The sequence below is a fragment of the Dama dama genome, chromosome 9 (genome assembly GCF_033118175.1).
Source record: "Dama dama isolate Ldn47 chromosome 9, ASM3311817v1, whole genome shotgun sequence".
Taxonomy (NCBI): Eukaryota; Metazoa; Chordata; class Mammalia; order Artiodactyla; family Cervidae; genus Dama; species Dama dama.
This window is the reverse complement of record NC_083689.1, coordinates 55,780,108-55,806,146: the sequence shown is the minus strand read 5'-3', so window position 1 is coordinate 55,806,146 and position 26,039 is coordinate 55,780,108. Positions and strand designations below refer to the sequence as shown.

Here is a 26,039-nt window from a genome sequence, read left to right as displayed (position 1 = left end):
AAGGAAACTGCTTGCCAGGATTTCCTCTCTGATCCCCTTTTTGGGAGACAAGGAGCTGTAGCAGCCCTGACCACAGAGATGAACACAGCCACCTAGGAAAGGTGAATAAGAGAGGTGGTGGCTCAGGTCCAGGATGACCTTGTGGAAAAAAGCTGCCCCCGGGGCTGGATCACTCTGGCCAGTGTGTCGGGAAGACACCAGAGGATAGCTTGACTAGAAGCAGAGATATCAGTGTCAAGGCTATTGTAGAATCGAGGATGGAACAGATATAGCTTTGACTAAGGTGCTGGTAGACTACTGAAGACTGTAAGATGTACCTAGATTTTGGATACAGATTGTAAACACAATCAGCTGAATTTCCTGGTAAATTCTACTGGGGGCATGAGATTAGAACTCAAGGATGACTCGCAGATTTTGGGCCTGGGGAACTGGGAGGGTGGGTGACCCATGTGGTAGGATGGAGGGAGAATGAAGGTGAAGAATACATGGAGAGGGTGCTCGGGAATTAAATTTTTAATCTGCTTAAGAGTAGGGGTTACCAGAGGCTAAATCTGGAGTCAAGACTACTTGGATGTGAATCCTGACTCTGATGCCTAACCCCATGACACCAGTCTAGTTACTTAAATCCTGAGAGCTTCGGCGTTCCCATCCACAATACAAGGACTAAGAATGGCCCCTACCTCACAAAGCTAATATAGAGAGGAAATGCACGCATTCCAGACTTTCTTTTGCGCTCTTTGTCTTCAAAGACTCAGAACTTCTGAGATCAGGAAGAAATCTTCCCTCATCTCTATGTCTGCTTATCCCATCTCAAATAACACTAAGCCCCCAAGATTCTGAAAGCAAAGATGTGGCTGTTTGCTATGGTCTGGGGACAGCTGTGAGGAAGCTTTCAAAGCAGCTGGTACAGGCATCTAACTAGAACATTCTCTTCACCTCAGATTCCTGGCAAAACAAGGCCTGCAGTTAGAAGGGAAAGGTTTTAATTACAAGGCCACCTGTCCAGCCGTCTGAAGCCAACCCCAGCCTTTGGCTGGTTCCCTGCGGGCATTGGGGCATTTAGGGGAATGGTGTTCAGAGTCCCTGATGTCTTTCACATTTCACAGCCCTGTATGATCAGGGAGAAAACCAACAGCTCTCAGAAACAGGCCCCTATTACTGCCCCCCTTCCCCATCTGTTACTAAGAATGGAGACAGATAGTGAGGGTTTGAGTCATAGAGAGCCTGAATTCCATCCCCTCCTTTCCTGGGGTCAAGATGAGCTGGCCCTAAAATCAAATGATCTCATGCTATCAAAGCTAAGTACACTCCTCTAATTCCCTCTCCAAATGGAGATAAGTGGTTTCTAAATTTTTGTTAATTGTCCACCGAAATATTTAGACTGACAAATATATGAAAGACAAGCTGGCTATATTCAAACCTGTAAATTCAGGATCAGAATTAACAGAACCAGGAGTTGGTGATGCACAGGGAAGCCTGGTGTGCTGCAATCCATGGGGTCACAAAGAGTCGGACACAACTGAGTGACTGAACTGAACTGAACTCTCAACACAAGGAGAAAGGAAGGGAGAAAAGGGAGGGAGGGAGGAAAGAGAAAAGAAAGTAAAAGTAATGAAACTTTTTCAGGGGTGTCAGACTTTGGAAGATAGTAGAGGACAGAAGAGCCTGGTGGGCTATGTAGTCCATGGGGTCACAAAGAGTCAGACATGACTTAGTGACTGAACAACAACAACGTTATTTAAACCATGTATCAACATACAAAAAGTCAAATATTTCCAACCTCAGCTTTTTCTTTCTTAAAGCAATAGACAAAGGCCATGGAATAAAATGAACCCAAGAACAAAAGGTACCACCAGGATTAATTAAATTGCAGATGGTGGCAGAAACCAGTTTCATTATTCATTAAAACAGTTTTCATTTCCTCTGGGGCCCATAGCTGGACTACATTTCCCAATCTCCCTTGCAGTCAGTGTGACCACGTGACTGAGTTGTGGCCAGTAGAAAGGGCAGAAGTGATGGATGCCATTTCAAGCCTAGTCCATTAAAACCTCCCACGGGTAACTGACCATGTTCTATCCCCTTCTGTGTGACCTTGGAAGCTACATGTTGAAGACAGTGAAACCACGAGACGGAAGGAACCTGGGAACCTGAAGTACTGCTTAGAGGAGCTTCATCTGCTGACCAGAGACATCTGGTAAAAAATAGACTTGTGCATAATAAGCCACTGAAACGTTGGTGTGTATCTGTTCACAGAAGCTGGTGCTCCAGGAACTAATAAGCTCAGATCTTACCCATCTCCTTCAGAGAGCCTCACTTTGGTATTTGCAAATGCTGAGTTTTCATATGACCTTATCAAAGATTGTGAGTAAAGATCAGCAGACTAACTATAATCGACACTCATATTGGCCCTTTTGGTCTCAACTTCATGACTTAGCTAACTGAAAAGTGATGTTCTCATCAGGAATACATTATTCCAGAACAGTATGCACTAAGAACATGCTGTCATTTCTTTTAAAAGGAAGAAATTACATTTAGCAAGATAAGAGTTCCTAAATAAATAACAGGCAGAAATTAAACAATCCATTAGCTTGCCATAATATTATAAAAAGTATTCCTTCTACTGATTAGCTTTGAGCTCCACAAGGGCAGGGACCATGTCCATCTTATTCACTATTGCACCTCAGTGTGCACCTGGAACATAGCAGGCATTTGACAAATACCTGCCTGATAGATGAGAAAATGAAAAGATGAACTTGCCTCTGTTCACCTCCTTCCTCATGTTTACACACCCCTCATTCTCTATATACTAAGTACCCATACAATGCTTCTCTCTGCCACAGGGCCATTGCACATACTCTTCCATCTGCCTAAAATGCCCCACCCCACCTCCCCTCCCTCACTTTCACTTCTTTGCCTACTTACTCCAACCCCTTTTTCAGATCTTGACACAAACATCCCTGCCAGGTCTCTCTGTGTGCCTTCTCTTCTCTGTAATTGTACATTTATGTGTATGACTGTCTCTGCTGCACTTACCTCTGAAGTTATCCTGTTTATCTGAACACATGTTAATTATTTCCTTACAATCTCACTAGGGACTGTAATGTCTCACCCACAAATATTTCCCAATGCCCCCCACAACACTGAATGGCCCATAGAAAGTCCTCACCTAACTGGCAGAATGAATAAATGACTGTCAGATACCATTATTCTCATTTACTTAGTTGACTTTTATCCAGGTAGCCCAGTCATTAGGCTCTTTTCCCTCTTCCTATTTTATCATCATATAAAGAGAGATGGTATCTGTTAGTATCGATGAGATAAAAAAAAAACCATGAATGCGATCCTAATAACACAGAATCAAAAAAAAAAAAAGCAAACTATCACTTATTCTCTTGCCTAACAACTGTGTATTTAGCACCTCCTCTGTGCAAGCACTATTTCAGTTACTGAAGGGACATATCAGGATGAGTTAACAGAGTTCCCAAGTCCCCAAGCAGTTTACAAATCATATAGCAGGATATTTGATAATATTAATGGTGAATTTTCCCCCAGGTTTCTTTGTATCCATGGCCCTTGCCCTAATCAGTCTGACAGGCTAGTCAGGGGATGAGAAAGCAGAGAGAAAAAATTTCTTTTGAGCTTCAGAATCTACACCCTGTTGGAGCAGATTCTGGTAATTAACATTCTGGAGGAAAATACATGACAATATAAGGCTTCACCTGAATCCAACCTTTCAAAGTGGATCAACTCTAAGGAAGAAGGAAACATCAAATATTCCAGATAGGTTTGAAAGCTCTGAGCACAGGGCTGATCCATGCTTGGGGAAGCACCCAGACCTCAGCTAGGTGGCAGAGCTACGTGAGCCACTAAAATGCCAGGCAGCTGTGTAGAGTTGCACTGTTCAAGCATGGTACAGGGCAGAAGAAGGGCCCTGGTGTCCAAGAGAAACATCGATGCAGTAAAAAGAGTACAGCGGCAGGACCTAAGGAGGCTTTGCAAAGGGAAATATGAGATAAGGCAGCAGCCACCTACGTGTCCAATGACTGAAGACTTAACAGAATGATGCACATTCCAGTAGATGCCAGCTGGACAGATGGCATCTGAGGACTCAATATACCACCTCGCAGATGTCTTGGCCCCAGTCTTCTAGCATTCAGAATGCTGCCTGGGGCCAAGGGTAGTATAATGGAGAGTGGAGATGGTCTATGTGCAAGCAGATGGGGAGCTCAGAATGGAAAGTGAGTTAAAGAGAGTTGCGTTAAACTGACATGGGGACTCTGGGAGTTATACCTGCCCTACAGGCTTGAAGAGTTAAGATCAGTGCTAACACAGCCATGCTAAAAGGCAGAGGACATCACAGTCGGTAGAAACTAAGGAGAGCTATGGAGCTGGGAAGCCACGGGAGGGAAGAAGGTGAAAGGTGAGCATGGGTCTTGGACTGGAAAAATTTTGAGTGGTGGAGACATGAAATCATGAGCTGGAGAGAAGCGCATGTCAGAAATGGGAACACAAGAGAAAGACTCGGAGGCAGGGAAAGCTTTGTATGAAATGATGACTTGTACGACTCGTCTACAGCTCAGAGTATAACACAGGTGAGAGGCTGATGTCAGTGACATATGGACAGCCTTAAAGACAGACCAAGGAGTCTGGCTGCTTCATGGGAGGTAACAGGGAAACATACATGGTGACCGAAGAGTGGGTGATAAGATCACACTTGTGCCTTAAGAACACGGAACTTGCAAGGATAACCTGGAGGAAAGAGAGCCCAGGGAGGAGGCAACAGCCAGCACTCAGATGAGGGGCCTGCAGTGCTAGGGGAGCTACAGGAATCAAGAAGATCTTGATGGAGATAGAGTTGGGTCTATTTTGCAGAACTGAAGCAGGACAGAGTTAGGAAGGCATTAAAGATGGTTACAAGGTCTGTCTGGGGGAATGGAGCACTCAGGAGAGGCCATGTAGCACTTTAGAGAGGCCAAGGTTTAGGCCAAGAATAGAACACCTAGGTTGGAAATATGGACTTGAATCTCAGAAGGAGGGAGAAATACCAATATGTGGCATTAGTTGTCAGAGCTGGAAGGAACTTTATAGATCCCCTTGTTCAATGGCTAATTTGTGGCCTACTGCAACCCCACGGACTGCAGCACATGAGGCTTCCCTGCCCTTCACTATCTCCACGTTTGCTCAAATTCATGTTCATTGAGTCAATGATGCCATCCAACCATCTCTTCCTCTGCCACCCACTTCTCCTCCTGGCCTCAATCTTTCCCAGCACCCCAGGGTCTTTTCCAGCGAGTTGGTTCTTTGCATCAGGTGGCCAAAGTACTGGAGCTTCAGATCCCCTAGACCACTGTTTCTTAAACATTAAAAGAATCTATGTGAATTTCACCTCAGTTAAAAAAAAAGAATAAATGACCTCCAAAGTATATCAATAATTGAGGATCCTCTTAAAATGTAAATTCTGAGTCAGAAGGTCTGGGGTCAGGCCTGAGATTCTGCATTTCTAACAAGCTCTCAGGGAACAGTGATGCTGCTGGTCCAGGGACCACACTTTGAACAGCAAAGGATCAGAACAGTATTTACCCAAGTATGATACGTACATGTCTGACAGTGCACACAGAAATTTAGGTGAGTCATAAACATTCTATTTTAAGATCTACACAGATTTTCACTTACCATCATGATGTGAAGCTTCTCTTAAATGAATTTCAGGATTAAAAAGTTGACTTGAAGAAAACAGTAATAAATAACAAGAGAGGAGGCATGCATAAGTGGTAAAAAGTGGGCAGGGGACCTGCAGTTACTGAAGTCTTGAGAAATGCTTGTGGGAAGCATCTGAGGATGCTTGAACTTATAGGAAGACTAAGAAATTCCAGTTCAGATTAAACAGTGGCAATGCAAGAGGGAGAAGTGTTTCTTGATGGAGCAAGGTGACTAACAGTGAAGGTGACTGAATTTATGAGCATTTCCTGGGTCCATGAGCCTAGCACTGACCTGGAGCATGTCATATACTCCTCACAACAGCCCCGTGAGGTCGCTGTCAGTGTTATCCCTAGCGTCCAGATGAGGACACCATGGCTCAGAGAGGTTGCCCAATGTCAAACAGCTAGTAAGTTCCAGAGCTAGGACTTGAATCCAGGGCTGGAGGACTCCTTTCTCTCCATCACACCACACCTCAATCCAGCAGGCTGGCTGCTTCTACAACATGCTCCTCCTTTCAATGCTGCTGCTGCTGCTCATTTTCTTTTTTAAAAAAATTTGTGGCCATGCTACATGGCATGTGGGATCTTAGTTTCTGGAGCAGGGATCAAACCTGCATTCCCTGCAGTGGAAGTGCTAGACATGCAAGGGTCTTAACCACTGGACCGCCAAGAAGTCCCATTGCTCATTTTCTACTGATGCAGCTCAGTGTAACTTTGTTGCATTAATGCCAGCAAGAATGATGCGATTTCCAATTCACTGAATTCTTTTTAGAAATCAGGGATTATCATTCCCATTTTCAAGAAGACAGACAGAGGCTAACATGAGTCACACTGACAGGACTCAGAACTTAGGTCTTCCTGACTCTAGATTCAAAGCTCTTCCAACAAACCTACCCCAAAACTCCACTTCTCCTGGGTTTAACTGTTGTTAAAAAGAAGACTTCCTTCCCCTGACTGGAATGGCTCCCTAGCATTTGTCAAACACATGTCCCCCACCTTACTCTCTGTCCTGGTGGACACATGACACCGTTTAAACCAATTCAAACTTTAACCTATAATCTTGGTGTCAGTTGGTGGCTAATAGCTGCCTTGTAACTTTAATCGGTGCACCAGATCTCCGGCAGGTGCAGACAAGCCACAAAGAAACCCACTTTGCATCTTTGAATGCTGGAACCATCCCTAGATTATAAACCAAACCACATGCAGTGTCAGGCCCTTAGTTCTACTGGGAATGCTACAAAGATTTGTTTTTTTTAAACCAACCTTTGTTTTAGATGTTACAGAAAGGAAAGATACTATAAATAGCTCTTATAGAGTGGCTAGTAAATAAATATTCTAATCTAAGATCCACTCATACAGCATCACAACCCAAACCTGGAATACTGTTAGTTTTCAAGGAGAAGGCATTCTAAAAGCAAGGATATAAGTGTGAGACAAATAACATCTACTCTAGATTCTGGCCTTAATCCCCTCTAATTTATGTTAAATATGGTATTTTAAACAATCACTAGTTTTCTCTTCAAAGGACTTCCATCTAGAAGCCAGACTTTCTAACTTTGCTTTCTTGTCAATTCCTACAACTGCCCCTTCCCACCCTCCTTGCTTTTCCCTGTTGTCTGGTTCTATGCTACTTTATGCAAATGCTTTCATCTCTTGCATTCTGTTCAGGGCACCATGATGCAAGCACAAACTCTTCCCGTCTCCTTCAATCCAGACCCCATTCACCCAAACTGACCCATCTTAGTTGGCAACTGTCTGTCCAGCGCCCATGGGCAAGTACAGGGTGTGTGCACATGGAGTCTGAAGGAGTGAGAGTAACACGGCATCATGATGGGATTGGCAGGGACACAGAAAAACCCAAGCCCTGCCACAAACCAGCCACTGTCCCCACAAGTCTCCTGGGGGGAAAGGGGCACACAGAGAACAAAGCAAGGCCAAGCAACACTTTATTACTGGCTGGGATTGGCCTTGGGCTCTGAGCAGAACTCCAGCAAGAACAGCTGGGCTATGCACTCCCAACTAGAGCAAGCTGAGCATGAGGGACCACCCTGAACATTCACCGCAGGTCCAGTTCTTGCCTCTGACAAGAGCCAGCCACTACCATGACACATGAGGCAGAAAGCAAGCGGGGAATGGGGTGATGGACCCCATGCTCAGAGTGGAGTAAACCCAGGCCACCTCCCCAGATTCCCTCTGGCCAAGGGAGAGGGAGTGAATGCACTGGAGGGAAGGACCAAGAAAGAACGAAAGGGCAGGGAGATAAAAGAACAAGAAGACAGCCAGGCCTTCTCCCAGTGAGCACAGGCCTCAAGCCAAATGACTGGGCACAAGTTCAGTTGACTTCCATCTCAACGAGCCAACGGGGCAGGAGCAGAGCTGTCTCCGAGCCCCCAAGTAGCAGAGTGACAACACAGGAAACAAAGTCTCTTGCAGGGACAGTGCCTGGACCCTTAGGGTTCCAGCCACATGAAGGAACAGAGAGGCCCTTCTGAGGTTAGGTGGGCCTTCCAGGGGCCGAAACACTCCAGACTCTTCCTTCTACCCCTTCCACACAGGTTCTCACTCACTCCTATGGGTGTGGTACCAGTGGGTATCAACATTTCTCCTCACCTCCACACTGGAGAGCCTGGTGGGAAAACACAGGAGCTGAGACAGATCGTGTCCAACATTCCTTCTTTCAGGACATGTTCTTCAAGCAAATCCAGGCCCTTGGTGATGAAGGGTAGGAGGGAGCAAGCCTGGTGGTTGACAGCCCAGAATCTGGAGTCATACCACTGGGGTTCAAATCCCAGCTCTGCTACTTACTAGCTGGTGACCTCAAGTAAGTCATCAGAGTCTTAAGATTCCTCATCTAGGAAACAGGGACGCTATGGGAGCAACATCATAGACAGTGCGAAGATTACAATCCAAAGATGCTGAGCGCAGGGCCAAGCGCATAGCGAGCATGAGCACACACTGTCTACCCTACTGCTACTACAATAATACTTGTTATCATCATTATTACTGCATTATTGCTTCACTCTACTCTGCATGGCTTCCACAGGGCAAGGAGATCTCTGCCTCCCTCCTCCTCGTTTCCTTGGCTTCTCCACAGTTGATGACCCCTGTCCACCATGGTGAATTCCAAGTCCTTCCTCCCATGGAGACAGACTCACTCACGTGGTGCTCTGGGGTACACGGTGCCCTTCAAAGACCACACAGCTAATGGGCTGATCTCCCTGACGGTTTCTGTGTGAGTGGACATGACCATGAAGTTCCTGCCCAGCTACTCAAACCGAATGCCCAGCTCACCTCTTTGCCTCCCCATTCCCACTGAATTCTATGAATTTCTTTGAAGGGAGAAACATAGGTCTGCTAATAAGCCTTCTCCTAGTTCACATACTCACCATCCTACCTCCTATGAATACTCTGGTAGTCATTACAGGGTTTGGAGAAACATTGTAAGCAGAATTGTTAAAAATAGTAACAGAACAGAAATTTCTACCTTAAACAAATCATTCCAACAGATGGGACTTAAAGCATTTATTATCCTTCTCTGGTCTGGGACTTTTCAAATACCGCATTTTCAGCCGGCCAGACTGGGAGTGATTTGATAGTACCTCTCTGACCAATTACATACTAATTAAAAGCCCTCAGTGTGGGCTGGGGGGAGCAGTTTTGCATATGGACTTTAATTACTGGGCCCTAGTTTTGCCAAGAAAACACAAAGGGCTTTTCTGGCTGGATGCTGAGGCTTAGAATGAACATATGGCCTGCGTGGGAGGGGAGGGTGAAGAGTGTAATCCTAAACAGGAAGTGGAGGATCCCCACCCCCCAACACACACACTGCCCTTGAATGTCCTGAAACTGTACCAGGGCTACACAGAATCCCTGGTCAGTCCATGGAATACACAGCATGCTGAGTGGATGGTGACTGCCACCCTTGACACGTCATTCCATCCCGGAGCTGCTTCTGCACTGGAAGTCCTTCTTGCCCCTCTGACCTCTTCCTATTTTTTTGGATCAGAACCTCAGGTCTCTCCCTAGGTTTTACTGAGCCTGGGGTAGAGAAGTATTAATTTTTGCTCACCAGAATCCATTCTGTCATCTCCTGGTTATGCTGTCCCAAGCGCCCCATATGACATAAGGAACACATGGCCCAGTCCCGACCAATCAGCACAGTGTGATCCCTCCAGTCGCAGCGTTTGACTCAAGGATGGGCATCTGACCCAAACCAGTACAATCGGTATGACTTACAGGATGTGCGTAGGAGTTCCTGCTTGGGTAGACATACTCCACAGCCAAACTGGAGGTGGATATGCGATGAGTGTGAAGCTGTGGTAGTCACCTTGTGGCCACAGGGAAGAGCAGCTCTGAAAATGGAAACAAACCATAGGAAGCAGAACAAAGAGAAAGAAAGACAGAACTCAGAACACTATGATAGCACCTGAGGTTCTAGGTACAGCCATTCCTAAACGAATCCACTCTCACAACTTTTTGGTACTGGGAGCCAATAAATTACTTTCACGGTTAAGCTGGCTTTGGTTAGGCTTCCTATCAACTTGCAAAAATAAAAAATAAATGACCTATCTGGTAGAAATAAGATTGGGAGGCAAGACATTAAAAGAACCACCACCACCACCACCATCCAATCCTACAGGGATCCAGTCCACCAAAAATATACTTGCTATAGCCTCAGTGGAAATGCATGGATCTTGGTGCCCTGATTTTAGAAGAGACCTTGAGAACAAAGCATCCTTTTAAGCCATCTCTTCTGTCTTTTTCTAAATAGGTATGTAGTACCTGATGGTACAGAGAGGAAAGACGTGACCCAGGAAGCAAGAGACAAACTCTTCTCACTACTGTCTCAGTGCTGTATATGTACCGTCGCTCAGTAAAACACTGAATGAGCGTTATAGACCCAGTTTCCAATAACCACTCCTTAAAACATGCAGCTCATGAGTCTTCTTTCTGTAAGGCCAATATCTCTTGCAACATATGCTTTAGTTGATTACTTTTAGTTCCTACCATAATCTCTTTCTCCATCCTTTTCTCTTTCTTTACATGACATCAGCCTGGCATTTCTTTCTATTCCCCATTTTGCCCTTTTAGTTTCTCAAAACCTTTACTTCTTAATTGAAAGTAATGACCTTACCTATAGGCACGTAATAATCCACCCTTTATGCACTTGTCTATACTTTAACTTCTACCTCAAATCATGAGTTATATACCAATCCTCACCCATTCTTTACCTCTACTAACAAGCACAGCAATTGCCTTATAGTTGCAAGTGCTCTTCACAATAGCCAAGGCATGGAAATAACCTAAATGTCCACTGACACATGAATGGATAAAAAATTGTACATATATACAATGGAATATTATCCAGTCATAAAAAAAAGAATATAATCATGCCATTTGCAGCAACATGGATGGACCCAGAAATTATCATACTAAGTGAAGTCAGAGAAAGACAGACAAATACCATATGATATCATTTGTATATGGAAACTAAAATATGACACACATGAACCTATCTACAAAACAGACTTATAGAGAACAGACTTGTGGCTGTCAAAAGGGAGGAGGAGAGAGTGGGATGAATTGAGTGTTTAGGATCAGCAGATGCAAACTACCGTATACAGAGAAAATGGATAAACAACAAGGTCCTACTGTATTGCACAGGGAATTATATTTAATATCCTGAAGAAACCATAATGGAAAAGAAAAAGAAAGTATGTGTGTGTGTGTGTGTAACTGAATCGCCTTCCTGTACAGCAGAAATGAACACAACACTGTAAATCAACTACACTTCAACAAGATAAATTTACAAAACAGTTGCAAATTTCTATCCTCTGCCCCCAGAAAACACACACGTACAAACTAAAATCAACTTCTCACAACTGAGTTATCAACATCTGTCAAGAGGTATTTCTTCCTAGGATCTTATCTCAAAGCCATCTGAAATATTTTTATTCAGGATGATAAATATGATAATAGCAGAAGATAAATCTAAGCATCTATTCATTGTCAGCTCCTTATACAACATGATCAGTCACTTAAACTTCCTGGGACTAACTTCCCCCTGTTTCTATAACAGATTAATGCATCTGCCAGTGTGTAATGTTACCGAGTTCTGGTAACACACAGATGGAAAGCTTCACGTAAACATTAAGTGAGGTTACTACTCTCTGGAACCTGGTATGCTATTGGCAGCCCTTAAGAATTATAACTATTATTTTTATATTCCTTTCAGAGCATCTTAGGAACTTACAGATCTTCAGAGGGAAAAAAAAAAAGACTGTGGAATTTCTAATGAGAGTCACAAATTCATTTGCTCTTTACTCCAAGTGGAACCTTTTACTAGAACTTTGGGCTAAGAAGGGAGGAAGTTAATTCAAGATATAAAATAAACAGGTGATACCTTGAATTTCTGTTGCCTCCCTTTTGCCAAAACTGGTCACTGTTCACACATGTTATTTGACTGCCAGTGTCCTCTTTTACCGGAAGCTTTTCTGGGGCAAGAAATAAAATTAAAGAAAAATTTAAAGACATTTGCTATGGATACAAATTCTTCCTTTCTTATTATCACTGATAATGTAATTCCATTTAGATCATTTCCCTAGAAATCTTTTTTCTTACTATTCAGCTTCAAAACTTGAATTCATTACAGGAACTGACAATCTACCTTTTCCAACCTGACTTCCTTCCTCTATTAGGGGACAAAGCTGGGCCTCTTCTCGCTGCTTCTTTCTTCCTTTCTCTCTAGGCCAGCACCCCACCCACCCTGGATCCCAAGGGTATGGGATCTGACTTCGTGAGGCCACCAAGAGGACAGAAGACACATCCTGAAAGGCAGGGGGTTGAGCTCCAGTGGGGTGACTCACCAGTGGGAAACAGAGGTCAGGCAGGGTGGGGAGACAGACAGTCTCCCCAATACCCACTGCCCTGCAACTACGCTGAGGTGCCATTCCTCCCAAAAGCTGCCTGCAGCAGCCTCCATGCTGAGTCACCTGCTTGATTCTCCATGGCTTACTCCGAAATAGTGAAAATTCCATGTGTCCTACTGCATCTTCGCCACTTCTCCTCTCACTCTTGGGAGTTGCTCTCTCTGATACAGCCTAAGTGCCTCTGCCCCTAACTCAAGACTGCTTTCAACAGGGCTAGGCTAAGATGTTTATCTTCTCTAATTCAGCATTTCTCAAGGCGTGATATGCAAACTGGGCTTCCCAGGTGGCTCAGTGGTAAAGAATCCACCTGCCAATTGAGGAGACATGAGTTCAATCCCTGCATCGGGGATAGCCTGGAGGAAGAAACAGCAACTCAGTCTAGTATTCCTGTCTGGGAAATCCCATGGACACAGGAGCCTGGCGGACTACAGTCCAGGGGGTCCTAGAGAGTCAGACACAACTGAGTATGCACGCAAGAGGTGCAGACCACCTACATCAGAATCCCCTGGGGTACTTGCTAAAAAGGCAGATTCCAGGCCCACTGTAAAAATCCAGACTCAGTAGGTCTGGGATGGGGCTAGAAATCTGTAGTATTAAGCCCTACAAGTGACTCAAACACCCTAAAATATGAAGACCAGTGGTCCAAGTTTCTCCAGTGTCCCCAGCTCTGCTAAAAGGATGTTCTGGTCACCCAAGGCAGACCCCTGGACTTCTTCCCCTTTCTCCCATATTCTCACTGAGTCCTGCTGATCACTGCCAACACTGGCTCCCGCATCTGGCCTCTCTTTTTCAGTCCCACTGGTCCCCCATTTGGGGTTCATCTCCTTGTGCCCCGAATTTCATCAAAGACTCCTGAATGTTCTCTCCAAGCACTTTCTTCCAAACTTGGACTGAAAAACGGAACTCAGGCTGCATGCTTCTAGAGCACCTGGAGAAATGCAGTATAGAAGCGGGCGCTCAATTCTGTCCTGGATACATGGAGTCCCTGAGGGCATGGGCCTTCGCTCAGGTAGAAGCAGGCCTCTGCTAAACTAATGCTCCTGCCCATGTGCAGGACTTCATTCTTCTGTCATCGCTACACTCACTCCACTGATCCTGACAAGGTGGGCCGTGAGGACATGTGACAGGACCAGCCCATCTATCCCCAGGTAACCCCATATCTAACAGGGCACACTGTACAGAGCTCTATCCAGGCCGCTGACAGCCCAGGTAACAGGGATAAAATTCCCTCCTTTTTCTCCTTTCTCTTCTTTTCAATCCTCCCATTCCTGTGTTACCCAATTCCCTCTTCCTATTGATAAACACTCAACCATAGCTTGAGCCCTCTCCTCTGCTCCCGTTGGCTTGACTTTGGCTAAAACCCATTTGATTGCACCTGTGCTCTGTTTATTTCCTTCTCCACGTGCCTATTCTTTGTGAGTTAAGAAAGTGAAGTAAAAATGTTCTTCTTTATCACAAGGACACAAAGTGAAATTGTACTGCTTAACTGAGATATTATAGCGAACACTTGGTAAGCATTTACCAGGTATTTCCTAGTTTAGTCCTCTTGACAGTCCTAATAGATAGGTACCATTTTTACCCATTTGTACTAGTGAGGGAACTGAGGCTTACAGAGATGATGACTTGCCCATAGGAAGTGCTAGAGTTTGTTTGATCTTAACCATCCTGGTAAGATCTTTCTGTACTACCTGATGATGCATGATGGTTCTCCCCACTTCAGGTACCCAGAAGGGATGCCCCATGCTGAACAACCATCCCCAAGTCCAAGTTCAAGACTGATATAAATTGACCCACCCAGATAGCAGGTTACCAGCTTCATAGTCCTATTACTTGATCAACGGTTTGGTTTTTGCTGATCTAACTTTCAGTCTCATTTACCACATGTTTCAGCCACATCAAGCAGACATTTCTGAATAATATACAGTCTTTGTGTTTGGCTTGCCTTACAAGAATTCTTGCCACATCAAGCCAGCAGCTCATTTCCCCCCAATATTCTTCCACAAATGTTATGCACTCCATCCCCCTAAAACCCTGCATTCACCGTCTTTCATCCTAGCATCTGAACCACTACAGAAATGGGTCTCAGAGCCATCCCCAGTGACTCACAGTCCCCATGACAGGATCTCTGTGAGGACTCGACAGTTTCTCCTTTGAAATTGCCTTCCGAAAACTAATTAGCCCTCAGTCTCCCAGTGAACTCATCTCTCTTCTTTGCAACTCTGTGTGGACTCTCTATTTCCTTCTCTTGCCTGTCTTTGTCCTTCTGAGCCTTTACAACCGACCGAGATCTGAGCCAAGGGACTAAGTTAATTACTTGGCTTTCGCATGACACTTGCTTCATCAAGGCGTGGGGCAAGCCCCTATTTTCAAAAGGCCCAAGGCATCTCATGATGCTCCTGCCTCCCCTTCTTGGATCCTAAGGAGATAGTAGTTGTGTACCAACCCAAGCTTAATTGAACTTTTAATTCAAGCTTGGCTTTCCAGCTGCCTCCCTCTCCCCAAGCCTGCACATCTGGAATCATTCACGAAGTGGTGGTTGAAATTTCCACTAATTCACATGGAATGCTAGGGAAGGAGGCCACTGGGAGGCCCTCGGCTTTCCAAAGGTCCCAGGCAAGTTGTTCTATCCTAAGAAATGCATGCTTCCACAAACATCCAAGAGCATGCCCACTGCAGGCAGAGTATGAACCAGGGCACTGCCCAGGAGCAGCCCAGCTCTGTATTTGGTGGCCCTGACACAGATGCAGACATGACAGACAGCACTCTGGACTGATGCGTGGCACCCTTAAATCCTTATACTGAAACCCTAAAGCCCGATGTGATTGTATCTGAAGATAAGATCCTTAGAAGGTAAGGAAGGTTAAATGAAACCACAGGTTGGGGCCCTAATCCAATAGGACTGCAGCCTTCTAAGAAGAGGAAGAGAATCTCTCAATCTCTCTGTCTCCCCCAGCCATGTGAGGATATAACCAGAAGGTAGCCATCTATAAGCCAGGAAGAGTTCTCACTGGAAACCAACCATGCTGGCACCTTGATCTTGGACTTCCTAGCATTCAGAGATGTGAGAAATAAATTTTTTTTGTTTTAAGTCACTCAGCCTATGATATTTAAATATGGCAGCCTGAGCTAATTAACATATCCAGTCACTGTGGTTCACAAGAAAAACCAGGAATCCAGGGCCCTTACCCTCCTCATCTGACTGGAGATGATAAAAAAAGTCAGGGATTGCAGCAAGGAAACTGGGAGAAACACATGTGAAAACTGACCCATTCATTCACCAATAAGCATTTATGGAATGACTACTGTGTGCAATTATAAACATTTTCAAATACAATATATTCATATTTGTTTATAAACACATGAAAGATCTGGCAAGATAGGCATTAAATGGATAGAGTCATCATCCTTGGGGTGGTGGCGGGGGACAGGGACATGGAGGATGAAGAGGGACTCTTAACAATGTAAAATTGTTTTAATTGTTCACCTTATAAAAGAGAATCACAAGAAGTTGCAAATATCTGCTGAATGAGGAAGAAAGGCAGTATGCAAGGCCTAGTGTGTCCACTTTTCCTGTTGGATAGGCAGTCCTACTCCCCAGGCCTTTTCTCTGGGACCTGGGGGTGTAATGGCTTTGACAGTTCTTAGGGCTTGTCTGTTTTATTCATGGCTGCATCCCTAGAACCCAGCAAGCTGTTTCTGGCACATAAATAAAGGACTCCGCACTGGCTGCTTGGGTGCCTCAGCAGCCAGAGTCCCACAGGAAAGTTTTGTGGAGGTTCTAACCCTAGCCAGGAGATTGAGTTGAAGTCTCAGGAAATATCTGGGATGATGACTGTGGAATAAGACCAGGGTGTGGAGCAAATGGACATTCTGCAAAACAGAGGCTGAGATGGTTCAAGGGACTCTGGGTGGCACATGCTTCAAAAGTCAGAGAGACCAGAGTTCTGGAAGTAGAGTTTAATAGCCCAGCCCTTTCATGGGACACTAATGTCCCTGACAAGCAAGCACTCCCCCCGTGCTATCAGACCACCAAGGCCCATAGGTTCCCATGTGCTCCCGTAGAGACCCTGCCCTCCCAAACATGTTGGAGTCTAGAACAGAAATGGCTTGTCGCGATGCCACAGTGGGACTCAGGCCAGCATGAAGGAGCAGAGCACAGGCTCCGGCTCTGTGCTGCCTGGAGTCAGATCCCGGTTCCATCAACTAACTGAAGTTAGTTGAAGTTAGCTGACTAACTTCTGTGCTCAAGTGTCCCCACATGTAAAACGAGAATGTTGTCCAAGTACATACCTTTCTCTATGGAAAACACTTAGAATGGTGCCTGGTCTTGGGAGAGGGGCAGGGGGTGAACAAAACTCAGATTGGTCTGAAGGTAGCCAAGTGAAGTCAGGTAACTTCACTCGCACAGAACCCATCATCCCAACTCTGAAAAATCAGCTGCATCAAAATCTACATTTGATGCATCGCTGTGACGGTCTTTAGAGGTGTTAACTTGGTTAGACTCGATGACAAGGACAGAAAAGTGCAAAAGCCAGTTTGTGGTGCGCACACACCCCCCCCCCAACAATTCAGTCACTAAGGTAGGTAATTTTTGTGAAGGCATTTTACAGATGTGATCAAAGGCTCCATTCAGTTGACATCAAGGAGGGATGATTATCCTCAAAGGGTCCAGCCTAATCAGGTGATCCTTTAAAAGGGACTAAGCTTTTTGTGGAGAAAAAGACTTCAACAGCAGCTGGATCTACAGCTGCTTTGCTGGATTTTCCCTTTCCATCCTGCCCATGGGGGTCCAGCTGGCTTCTCATCTTGCCTTCTTGATGACTTTCCCTACAAGATTTGGGGCTTCTTGCCTTCTTGATGGTTTTCTCTACAAGATTTGGGACTCACACAGCCAACCTGCACAATTACATAAGCCTTGTAATATATCTATTAGAATAGACATCTCCTACTGGTTTATGCTTCTCTGGTTGAATCCAGGCTGATATAATCACTTCCCAGAGGGTAAACCTGGGGATGTAATGAGCCACTTCCCATTTTCCATATCAAGCACTATTAAGAATCAAAAGAGGCTGAATGTGAGCACCAGAATGCGGTTGGTTCTTTTTATTTAGAGGAGTTCTGTTCCAGACAGTGACTGTGAACGTTGAATTAAGGAAAGTAAGGCATGGCTCCTAAGGGAAAGAGATGGTTAGGTTCCTGTGAGCCTCTCATCACATTTCATCAACTGATCAATATGTTCTTTGTTTTATGTGTGCTTCTGTTTAAAACCTGATTTAATATGTACAACTGATTAACACTGAACTCATGGCCAACAGCACTGTAACTCATGCCTGAAGGAAGTTTATCTGACATTCCTATCTTTTCCATAAGGCATACTGCAGTCTTCTTGCGCTTAGCAACACTAGCTGGCACTTCCACAGTGTCCTGGGGGTCTATTTTACACAGCATAATCACCAAGAAAAAAACACCAAAGATGTGAAAAATGTGGCACAAAACAGAATGTGAAAAGGACATGTTTACCGCACAAGAGCTGCAAAGAAGGCAAAGCGTCATCTTGTTCCACCTCCACTGGGAACGTTCACGTCAAGGGACTCTCTGTTCTCCACTCTGAGCACGTCCCAAATAACCACAAAAGCATCACCAGCATTGATTTGGGGTTGCAAATTTTAGTTAGTAGGTGAAACTGAAACTACCATATCTGTGAATAATAAGAATCAATTGTTTTACTTTGTCTCCTTTCAAACCCTTAAAAGTAAGTTTGTTTGTTTTCTCTTCCACTCCAGGCATGAATTTCTCAGGTTTGAAACCACCTTCATCCTCACCCTCTCTTGTATTTTGTCCTCATTTTCTGCCCTTGCAAGCCATGCTGAACGTTCTCTTCTTCCTGCCCTGAGAACGGCAGAAAGATCAGATCTGAGGCTGTGCCATGATCAAGGCAAGAGGTGGCCGACAAGATCTGGGTGAAGACAGAGACAGTAAAAACAGAGAAAAAGTCAGAGGAGGTAGACCTTCCCTGGTAAATACTGAGGGGCCTGGGGCTTAGGAAGAAGGAGTTAAAGGTGACTATGGTTTCTAATGTCATAAATCCAGCATGTACTGAGGAGCTGTACTTGAGATTCAGAGTGAAATGCTATAGGTCTCTGAGGGAAGGGAATGAGTTCTGTTTTGGACACCATTAAGTTTGGAGTGCCCACAACATCCGGACAGTGCATGTTATCAATCAGCGCTCTCAGCTGCAGAGACAAGAAAGCAACTCTGCCTAATTCAAATAGATAAGGGAATTACTAAAGGATACCTGGCTATTCACAGAATTACCAGACGAGCAAGACAACAGAGACTGGCGCCTTTGCAGCCAAGAGCAGGCATTAAATTCATTCCTGACCTACTCTAGGTCTGGTTAGACAGATGTGGGTTCACATTCTGGCTTGTGCACCCATGAAAAATGATTTAACTTCTTGGAACCTTGGTTTCCACATTTATAAATGGGTATAACAAAAGTATCTACCTCATAGAACTATTGTGAAAAAGACTGGAGGTATGCAGTCTCCAGTGAAGGACTACTTATATGCAGAGTACATCATGTGAAATTCCAGGATGGATGAAGCACAAGCTGAAATCAAGATTGCTGGGAGAAGTATCAATAACCTCGGATATGTAGATAACACCACCCTTATGGAGAAAGTGAAGAACTAAAGAGTCTCTTGATGAAAATGAAAGAGGAGAGTGAAAATTCTGGCTTAAAACTCACTTTCAGAAAACTAAGATCATGGCATCTGGTCCCATCACTTCAAATAGATGGGGAATAGATGGGGAAACAATGAAAACAGTGGCAGACTTTATTTTGGGGGGCTCCAAAATCACTGCAGATGGTGACTACAGCCATGAAATTAAAATGCTTGCTCCTTGGAAGAAAAGCTATGACCAACCGAGACAGCATACAAAAAACCAGAGACATTACTTTGCCAACAAAGGTCCATCTAGTCAAAGCCATGGTTTTCCCAGTGGTCATGTATGGATGTGAGAGTTGGACCATAAAGAAAGCTGAGCGCCAAAGAATTGATGCTTTTGAACTGTGGTGTTGGAGAAGACTCTTGAGAGTCCCTTGGACTGCAAGGAGATCCAACCAGTCCATCTTAAAGGAAATCAGTCCTGAATATTCACTGGAAGGACTGATGTTGAAGCTGAAACTCCAATACTTGGCCACCTGATGCGAAAAACTGACTCACTGGAAAAGACCCTGATGCTGGAAAAGACTGAAGGCACGAGGAGAAGGGGACGAAAGAGGATGAGATGGTTGGATGGCATCACCGACTTGATGGACATGAGTTTGAGTAAGCTCTGGGAGTTGGTAATATACAGGGAAGCCTGGCGTGCTGCAGTCCACGGGGTCGCAAAGAGTTGGAAATGACTGAGTGACTGAACTGACTGAACTGAAAGACTGGAGACGATATGAACAAAATACTTAGTGCATCACCAAGTATATTTTAAGGTCACCAAAAAAATAATAGACATTATTCTTAATAACTCCTAGAGAACCTGACTTTGTCCACATCATAAGAACCAACATTCCATTCCAGGACTAGATATCTTCAAGTTGTGTAGTATTTTAAATTCCTAAGCATTTATTACATCCCCATACAGATGGCATTTGAAGCTATTGGAGAATGAAGGAAGGTGGGCAGACCAGGGTTAGCAGTATCAGCTATCCTAACATTTAATGCAGACAGAAGAGGCAAAGAGGAGGAAAAATAGATTACAGATGGGGAGATGCTTCTGTGAAAGTTGAATAATTATAAATTATAAATCAGCAGTGGCAAATCTGGTCCAATACTGTAGAGAAATCAGTAGAAACACATTACTCTTCCAATCAGGCAAAAAAAGTTAAAAAGAGAAAGTTGAGGGATGTCGACTTTCAGCCACCATGGGGCAACAGAGATCGACTTACTCTACTTTCAATCACCAGAAAAACACACAAAATTTATGAGAAAGTTTTCAGGCACTAAACAACAAAAAGCACAAAATAATGATCCCCTGAGAAAAGGGAAACAAAGAGAGTTAATCCTAAGGGTGTCCCACTCACTGTCTGGAGAGCATTTCCAGGCTGTAGTGCAGGAAGGGCTAATGAAGCAGGTGGAACAACCCCCAGAGGCCCAGACTGGGCCAGGAGAAGTTCATGTTACAAATGACAAGAATGGAAAGAACTCCTAATACCAAGAGCATCAGGTATGTCCTCAGGAGGGTACTGCTTCAATACTGAGCCCCAACGAGCTTCAACAAGATGTTGGTAAACTTCTTAAAGGATCGGATACTAAATAGTTTAAGCTATGGGCCATACATCCTCTCCCACAACCACCCAGTTCTGCTGCTGGAGCATAAAATATGTCAACATAAAACATGCTACAGATAATATGTCAACAAATGGGTGTGGCTGTGTTCCCAAAGAATTTTATTTCCCAAAAGAGCAGCTGGCCTATGAGCCACAGTTTGCCAACCCCTGGCTGACACTAACAGTTGTTCTGGAGTCACCCTAGCAAAACTGAAAAACACAGCTCAGAAATATCAAATTAATCCCAAGGACCTTAACAGTATCCCAGAACAACAAAGACCAACAACATTTATAGGAGTGCAAAAAATTTCAGCACTGAAGATTATTCACAATATCTGGAATCCAATAAAAAGAGGACTAGTAATGCAAAAAAGTTAAAATAAAGCCCATAATGAGAATGAAAAAAAAAAAAAAAAAAAAGACCCAGAAGTGTCATATATGATAGAAACAGCAAACAAAAACATTAAGACAATATTATAACTATACAAGCTCAAGAAAGTTAAAGGAAAGCAGAAGCAAGTTAAGGAGAGACATAAAGATAGCAAAAAGGTTTCAAGTAAAATTTCTGTTGATGAAAACTATAATGTAATATGTAAGATACACTGGATGGTATTAACACCAGATTACATATTGCAAGGAGGGGAAAAAGATTAATGAATTTAAAGAGATAGCAATAAAAGCCATCCAAGATGAAATACTGACAGGGGAAAAAAAAAACACAGTGCAGAAAAAGAAAACAAAGAGAGTCATCACTGAGCTGTTGAGTACATGAAGTCGACTATTGTACTTGTTAATGGAGTCCAAGAAAATAGAGGACAACACAAGTGGGAGGATAAAAATGTATTTGAAAAAAATAAGGGCTCAAAGTTTTCCAAATTAACTGAAACCTATAAAATGCAGTAAGTGCAACACATCTCAAATATAAGAAACATAAAGATGACCACACCAAGGTATAGCATAATCACACTGCTTATAACTAGAGATGAAGAGGAAAAATTTTGAATGGCTAGAAAAGAGAAAAGACAAGACAAACGAGTCTAAATTCTGACAGCACACTTCAGAAACAATGCAGTCCAGAAAACAGTAACATCTTTTAAAGATTAAAGAAAACCAAGTGTTAACCTAGAATTCTACACTCAGCAAAAAAACAAAGGTCAAATAAAGACATTTTAAAACAAAGAAAGAATTCATCATGAACAGACCACCACTATGAGAAAAGTTAAAGCAAGTTTTTCAGACAGAGGATTAATGACAGGGAATGCAAAATCGGGTTTACACAAAGGAATGGCAAGCACCAGAAGTGAAAAACATGTAGGGAAATGTAAAATACTTCTTTCTTACTTTAAAAAGACTCCTTACAGGAGAAACATATGTTTAAAGGAAACATATTTAGCAACGATGCTTTGATGGGTTCACAGGACTTGTAGAAACAAAATGAATGATAACAATAGCACAGTGGGAAGAGGAAAAAAGTGGAAATGAACCTTTTAAGATCCTTATACTAAACCTGAGGTGGTAGGATATTCCTTCAAAGACTATGGTCAAAGATGCATACTGTAAACTCTATAGGAACCTCTAAAAATAAAAATAAGTATAGTCAACTAAACCAATAAAGGAGATAAAATGGAATCATATCAACTGCAAACTGGCACAGGGGATCTTTTTAGGGTGTTAGAAATATTCTAAAAATAGACTGTGATGATGGTTGCACAACTTTGTAAATTTACTAAAAATCACTCAGCTGTATATCTAAAATGGGTAAATTTATGGCATGTAAATCACCTCAAGAAAGTTGCTAAAAAGTTAACAACAACTTACTCCGGAAAAAAAAAAAAAAACAGAAAAGAAAAATCAAAACAAAAATCAGATGGCACCAATAAAAAACAAATAGCAATACAATAGATTTTAAAACATGTTAAAAAGCAGAACCATCTAAACAGTTCTGACAACGAAAAAGTTGAAGGATTACACTATCTGATTTCATCCCTGGTGTCTCAGAGGGTAAAGAACCCACCTGCAGTGTGGGAGACCTAGGTTTGATCCCTGGGTTAGGAAGATCTTCTGGAGAAGGTAACAGCTATCCACTCCAGTATTCTGACCTGGACAATTCCATGGACAGAGGAGCCTGGCAGGCTAGTCCATGGGGTCACAAAGAGTCAGACACAACTGAGCGACCTTCATGTAAAGCTACAGAAATTATGACAGTGTGTTTTGGGCATAAAGACAGACACACAAATAAATGAAACAGAATAGAATCCAGACATATGTACATGTATTTATAGTCAACTGATTTTCAACTAAGTTGTCACACCAATGCAGTGAGGAAAAAACCAACCCTTCACCAAACAGTACTGAAGCCAGATGATACTCTTACACAAGGAACAAATAAACAAGCAAACATTTAAAAACTCTTGCTTCACACAACAAAAAAAAAGTTTAATTCAAGACCAATCAAAGCCTTCAATGTAAAAGCTAAAATTATTAAACCTCTAAACTAAAAGCATAAGGTAAAATCTAAGTGAACTTGGGTGAGGCAAAATTTTTTTAAATATGGTATGAACTATAAAAGAAAAAGATTATAATTTGTATTTCATCAAATTTAAACATTTTTACTCTTCAAATTACACTGTTAGCAAAAAGCTACATTGTGGTAAAAAATATTTGCAAAGCACATATCTGATAAAAGACATACAAAGAGTATATGATAAACTCTTACAACACAGAAAGGAGAAATAACCTGATAAAAATAAAATGGCAGAAGACATATTTCACCAAAGAGCAGATACCAATGGCCAATCAACACAGTAGCTACCACTACATAACCGTTTAAATAACTAAAATTTAAAAGACTGGCAATATCAAGTCTTGAAAAGAATGTGGGAGCAATTGGATATCCCACACATTGCTGAAGGGGATGCAAAATGGCACAGCCACTTACAACACAGCTTGGTAGTTTCTTATAAAACTAAACATACACTCAGTATATGACACAAAAATCCATCTCCTATGTATTTACCCAAGAGAAATCAAAACACATATCTGCAAAAAAGACTTACATGTCAATTCTCAAAGCAACTTTAGGCATAACAGCCAAACACTAGAGACCACTTAAGTGTCCATCAGTGGTAACTACTTTGCCATTAAAATGAATGAACCACCACAGCATAAATGAATCAAAGTATCATGGTAAGTGAAAGAAGCCAGACACACAGAAACTATATACTATGTGATTTCATTTACCTGATGGTCTAGAAAAGACAAAATTATAGTGATAAAAAGCAAGTCAGTAGTTGCCAGGGGCTGGAGAAGAGGTCAGGGATTAACTGCAAACAGGAACGAGAGATCTTTCTGGAGTGATAGAAATGCTTTACATCATGATTAGGGTAGTGGTTGTAAGCGCACGAGTGTGTGCTAAGTCGCTTCAGTCATGTCCAACCCTTTGTGACCCTGTGGACTGTAGCCCACCAGGCTCCTCTGTCGATGGGATTCTCCAGGCAAGAATACTGCAGTGGGTTGCCATGCCCTGCTCTAGGGGATCTTCCCAACCCAGGGATTCAACCCACATCTCTTATGTCTCCTGCACTGGCAGGCGGGTTCCTTACCACAAGCGTCACCTGGGAAATCCAGGGTAGTGGTTACAAGATTTTTTGTACTTATCTAAACTCATTGACTTGTACACTTAAAATTGGTTTTATTGTATTAAATTATATCTCAAAGACGAAACAAAAAAAAATACACTGAAATCAGTATTTAGACTCAAGCATTGTAAAGACCATCCACTACAGGAAATATTCAATCTTCTATATTAAAACCATCCTTTAAAATATTTATTTTGGTTTCTATTTTATAGTATAGAATGTGTACACTAGCATATGTATATGTAGTTGACCCTTGAACAAGGCAAAGGTTAGGGGTTCCAACTCCTATGAAGTAGAAAATCCTTGTAGAAAATCCTTGTATACTTTATAGTTGGCCCTCCACAACTGTGGGGCTTCCTAGGTGGCGCTAGTGGTAAAGAACCTACCTGCCTGACAATGCTGGAGACCCAAGAGATGTGGGTTCAGTTCCTGAGCCAGGAAGATCCCCTGGAAGAGGACATAGCAACTCACTTCAGTATTCTTACCTGGAGAATTCCATGAACAGAGAAACCTGGTGGACTGTAGTCCATAGGGTCACACAGAGTCAGACATGACTGACATGACTCAGCATGCACATATCCATAGATTCAACCAGCCACAGACCAGGCAGTAAGTGGTTTATGTTTACTGAAAACTATCTGCAAATAAGCAGACCTGCACAGTTCAAACCCATGCTATTCAAGGGTCAACTGTAATTTACAAGTGAATATTCATATACTAAGGCACACACTACTTTTTTTTTTTTCACTGATTTAGGGACAAACCATTCAGAACATGTGGAGACTTCCCAATTGGTTGTTGTTGCAAGCCTGGAAGGGCAGCTTCAATGGGGTGGGGAGAAGTGTAAACTATATTGTAATAGTTACTGAGAAGTGACGATAATAAGAAAAGTTTTCTTTCAAGACAGAGTGGGAGAAAGGATACATACAGCTCCAAGTAGAGAGGAGAGTTGAAAGGTGATGACTTGTAGGATAGGTCATTTTAACATAGGTTTGAAGGGAAGAGTCAGAAAAGAGAAATCATTAATAAAGCCAGAGAGAGAGAAGAAAACATATATTGTAGATAAAATACCCAGTTTGCAGGAGGAGATGGTTCTGGAGACTCAGTAAAGAGCCATGAGAAAGTTTTGAAGGCTGTCTTTCTATAATAAATTATTTAAAAAGTCTTCAGTGCAAGAAAAAGAGAAGGTAGAAGAGGAGTCTGGAGTAATCAGCATGGGCAATAGTATGCAGAACTGACCAGATGAAGACACACACAAAAATAAGCAGCTGTGAGAAGGCAGCTGAGTGACTATCACTGAGCTATTTTTATAGTGGTGGTAGCCACCACACACTCACATTTCCAACATAACCTTGAGATGGTTGACAGGAGTCAGCTGCCTAGACTCAGCTACTGAAGGCAACGTCTCTCCAACCTTTGCCCCCAGCAAACACACAGCCCAGGAAGT

At 43.0% G+C, this 26,039-nt stretch overlaps 1 protein-coding gene across 5 annotated transcripts in view; it reads right to left on the bottom strand.

Moving 5' to 3' along the window:
* The window catches only part of LOC133062507 (uncharacterized), a 267,806-nt gene that overhangs the window by 129,816 nt on the left and 111,951 nt on the right, over positions 1 to 26,039 (bottom strand). For 4 of the 5 annotated variants that reach the window (XR_009694183.1, XR_009694182.1, XR_009694185.1 and 1 more), the window contains 2 exons: positions 12,103 to 12,193; positions 9,936 to 10,051 (listed from right to left, as the gene is read on the bottom strand). Coding sequence is in view for 1 of the 5 variants with exons in the window: in XM_061151607.1 (XP_061007590.1) it covers positions 9,936 to 10,051; positions 12,103 to 12,193 (207 nt within the window). In the remaining 4 variants the exon portion in view is untranslated. The remainder of the gene's footprint in view (positions 1 to 9,935; positions 10,052 to 12,102; positions 12,194 to 26,039) is intronic. The other variant, XR_009694184.1, reaches the window with a different exon arrangement.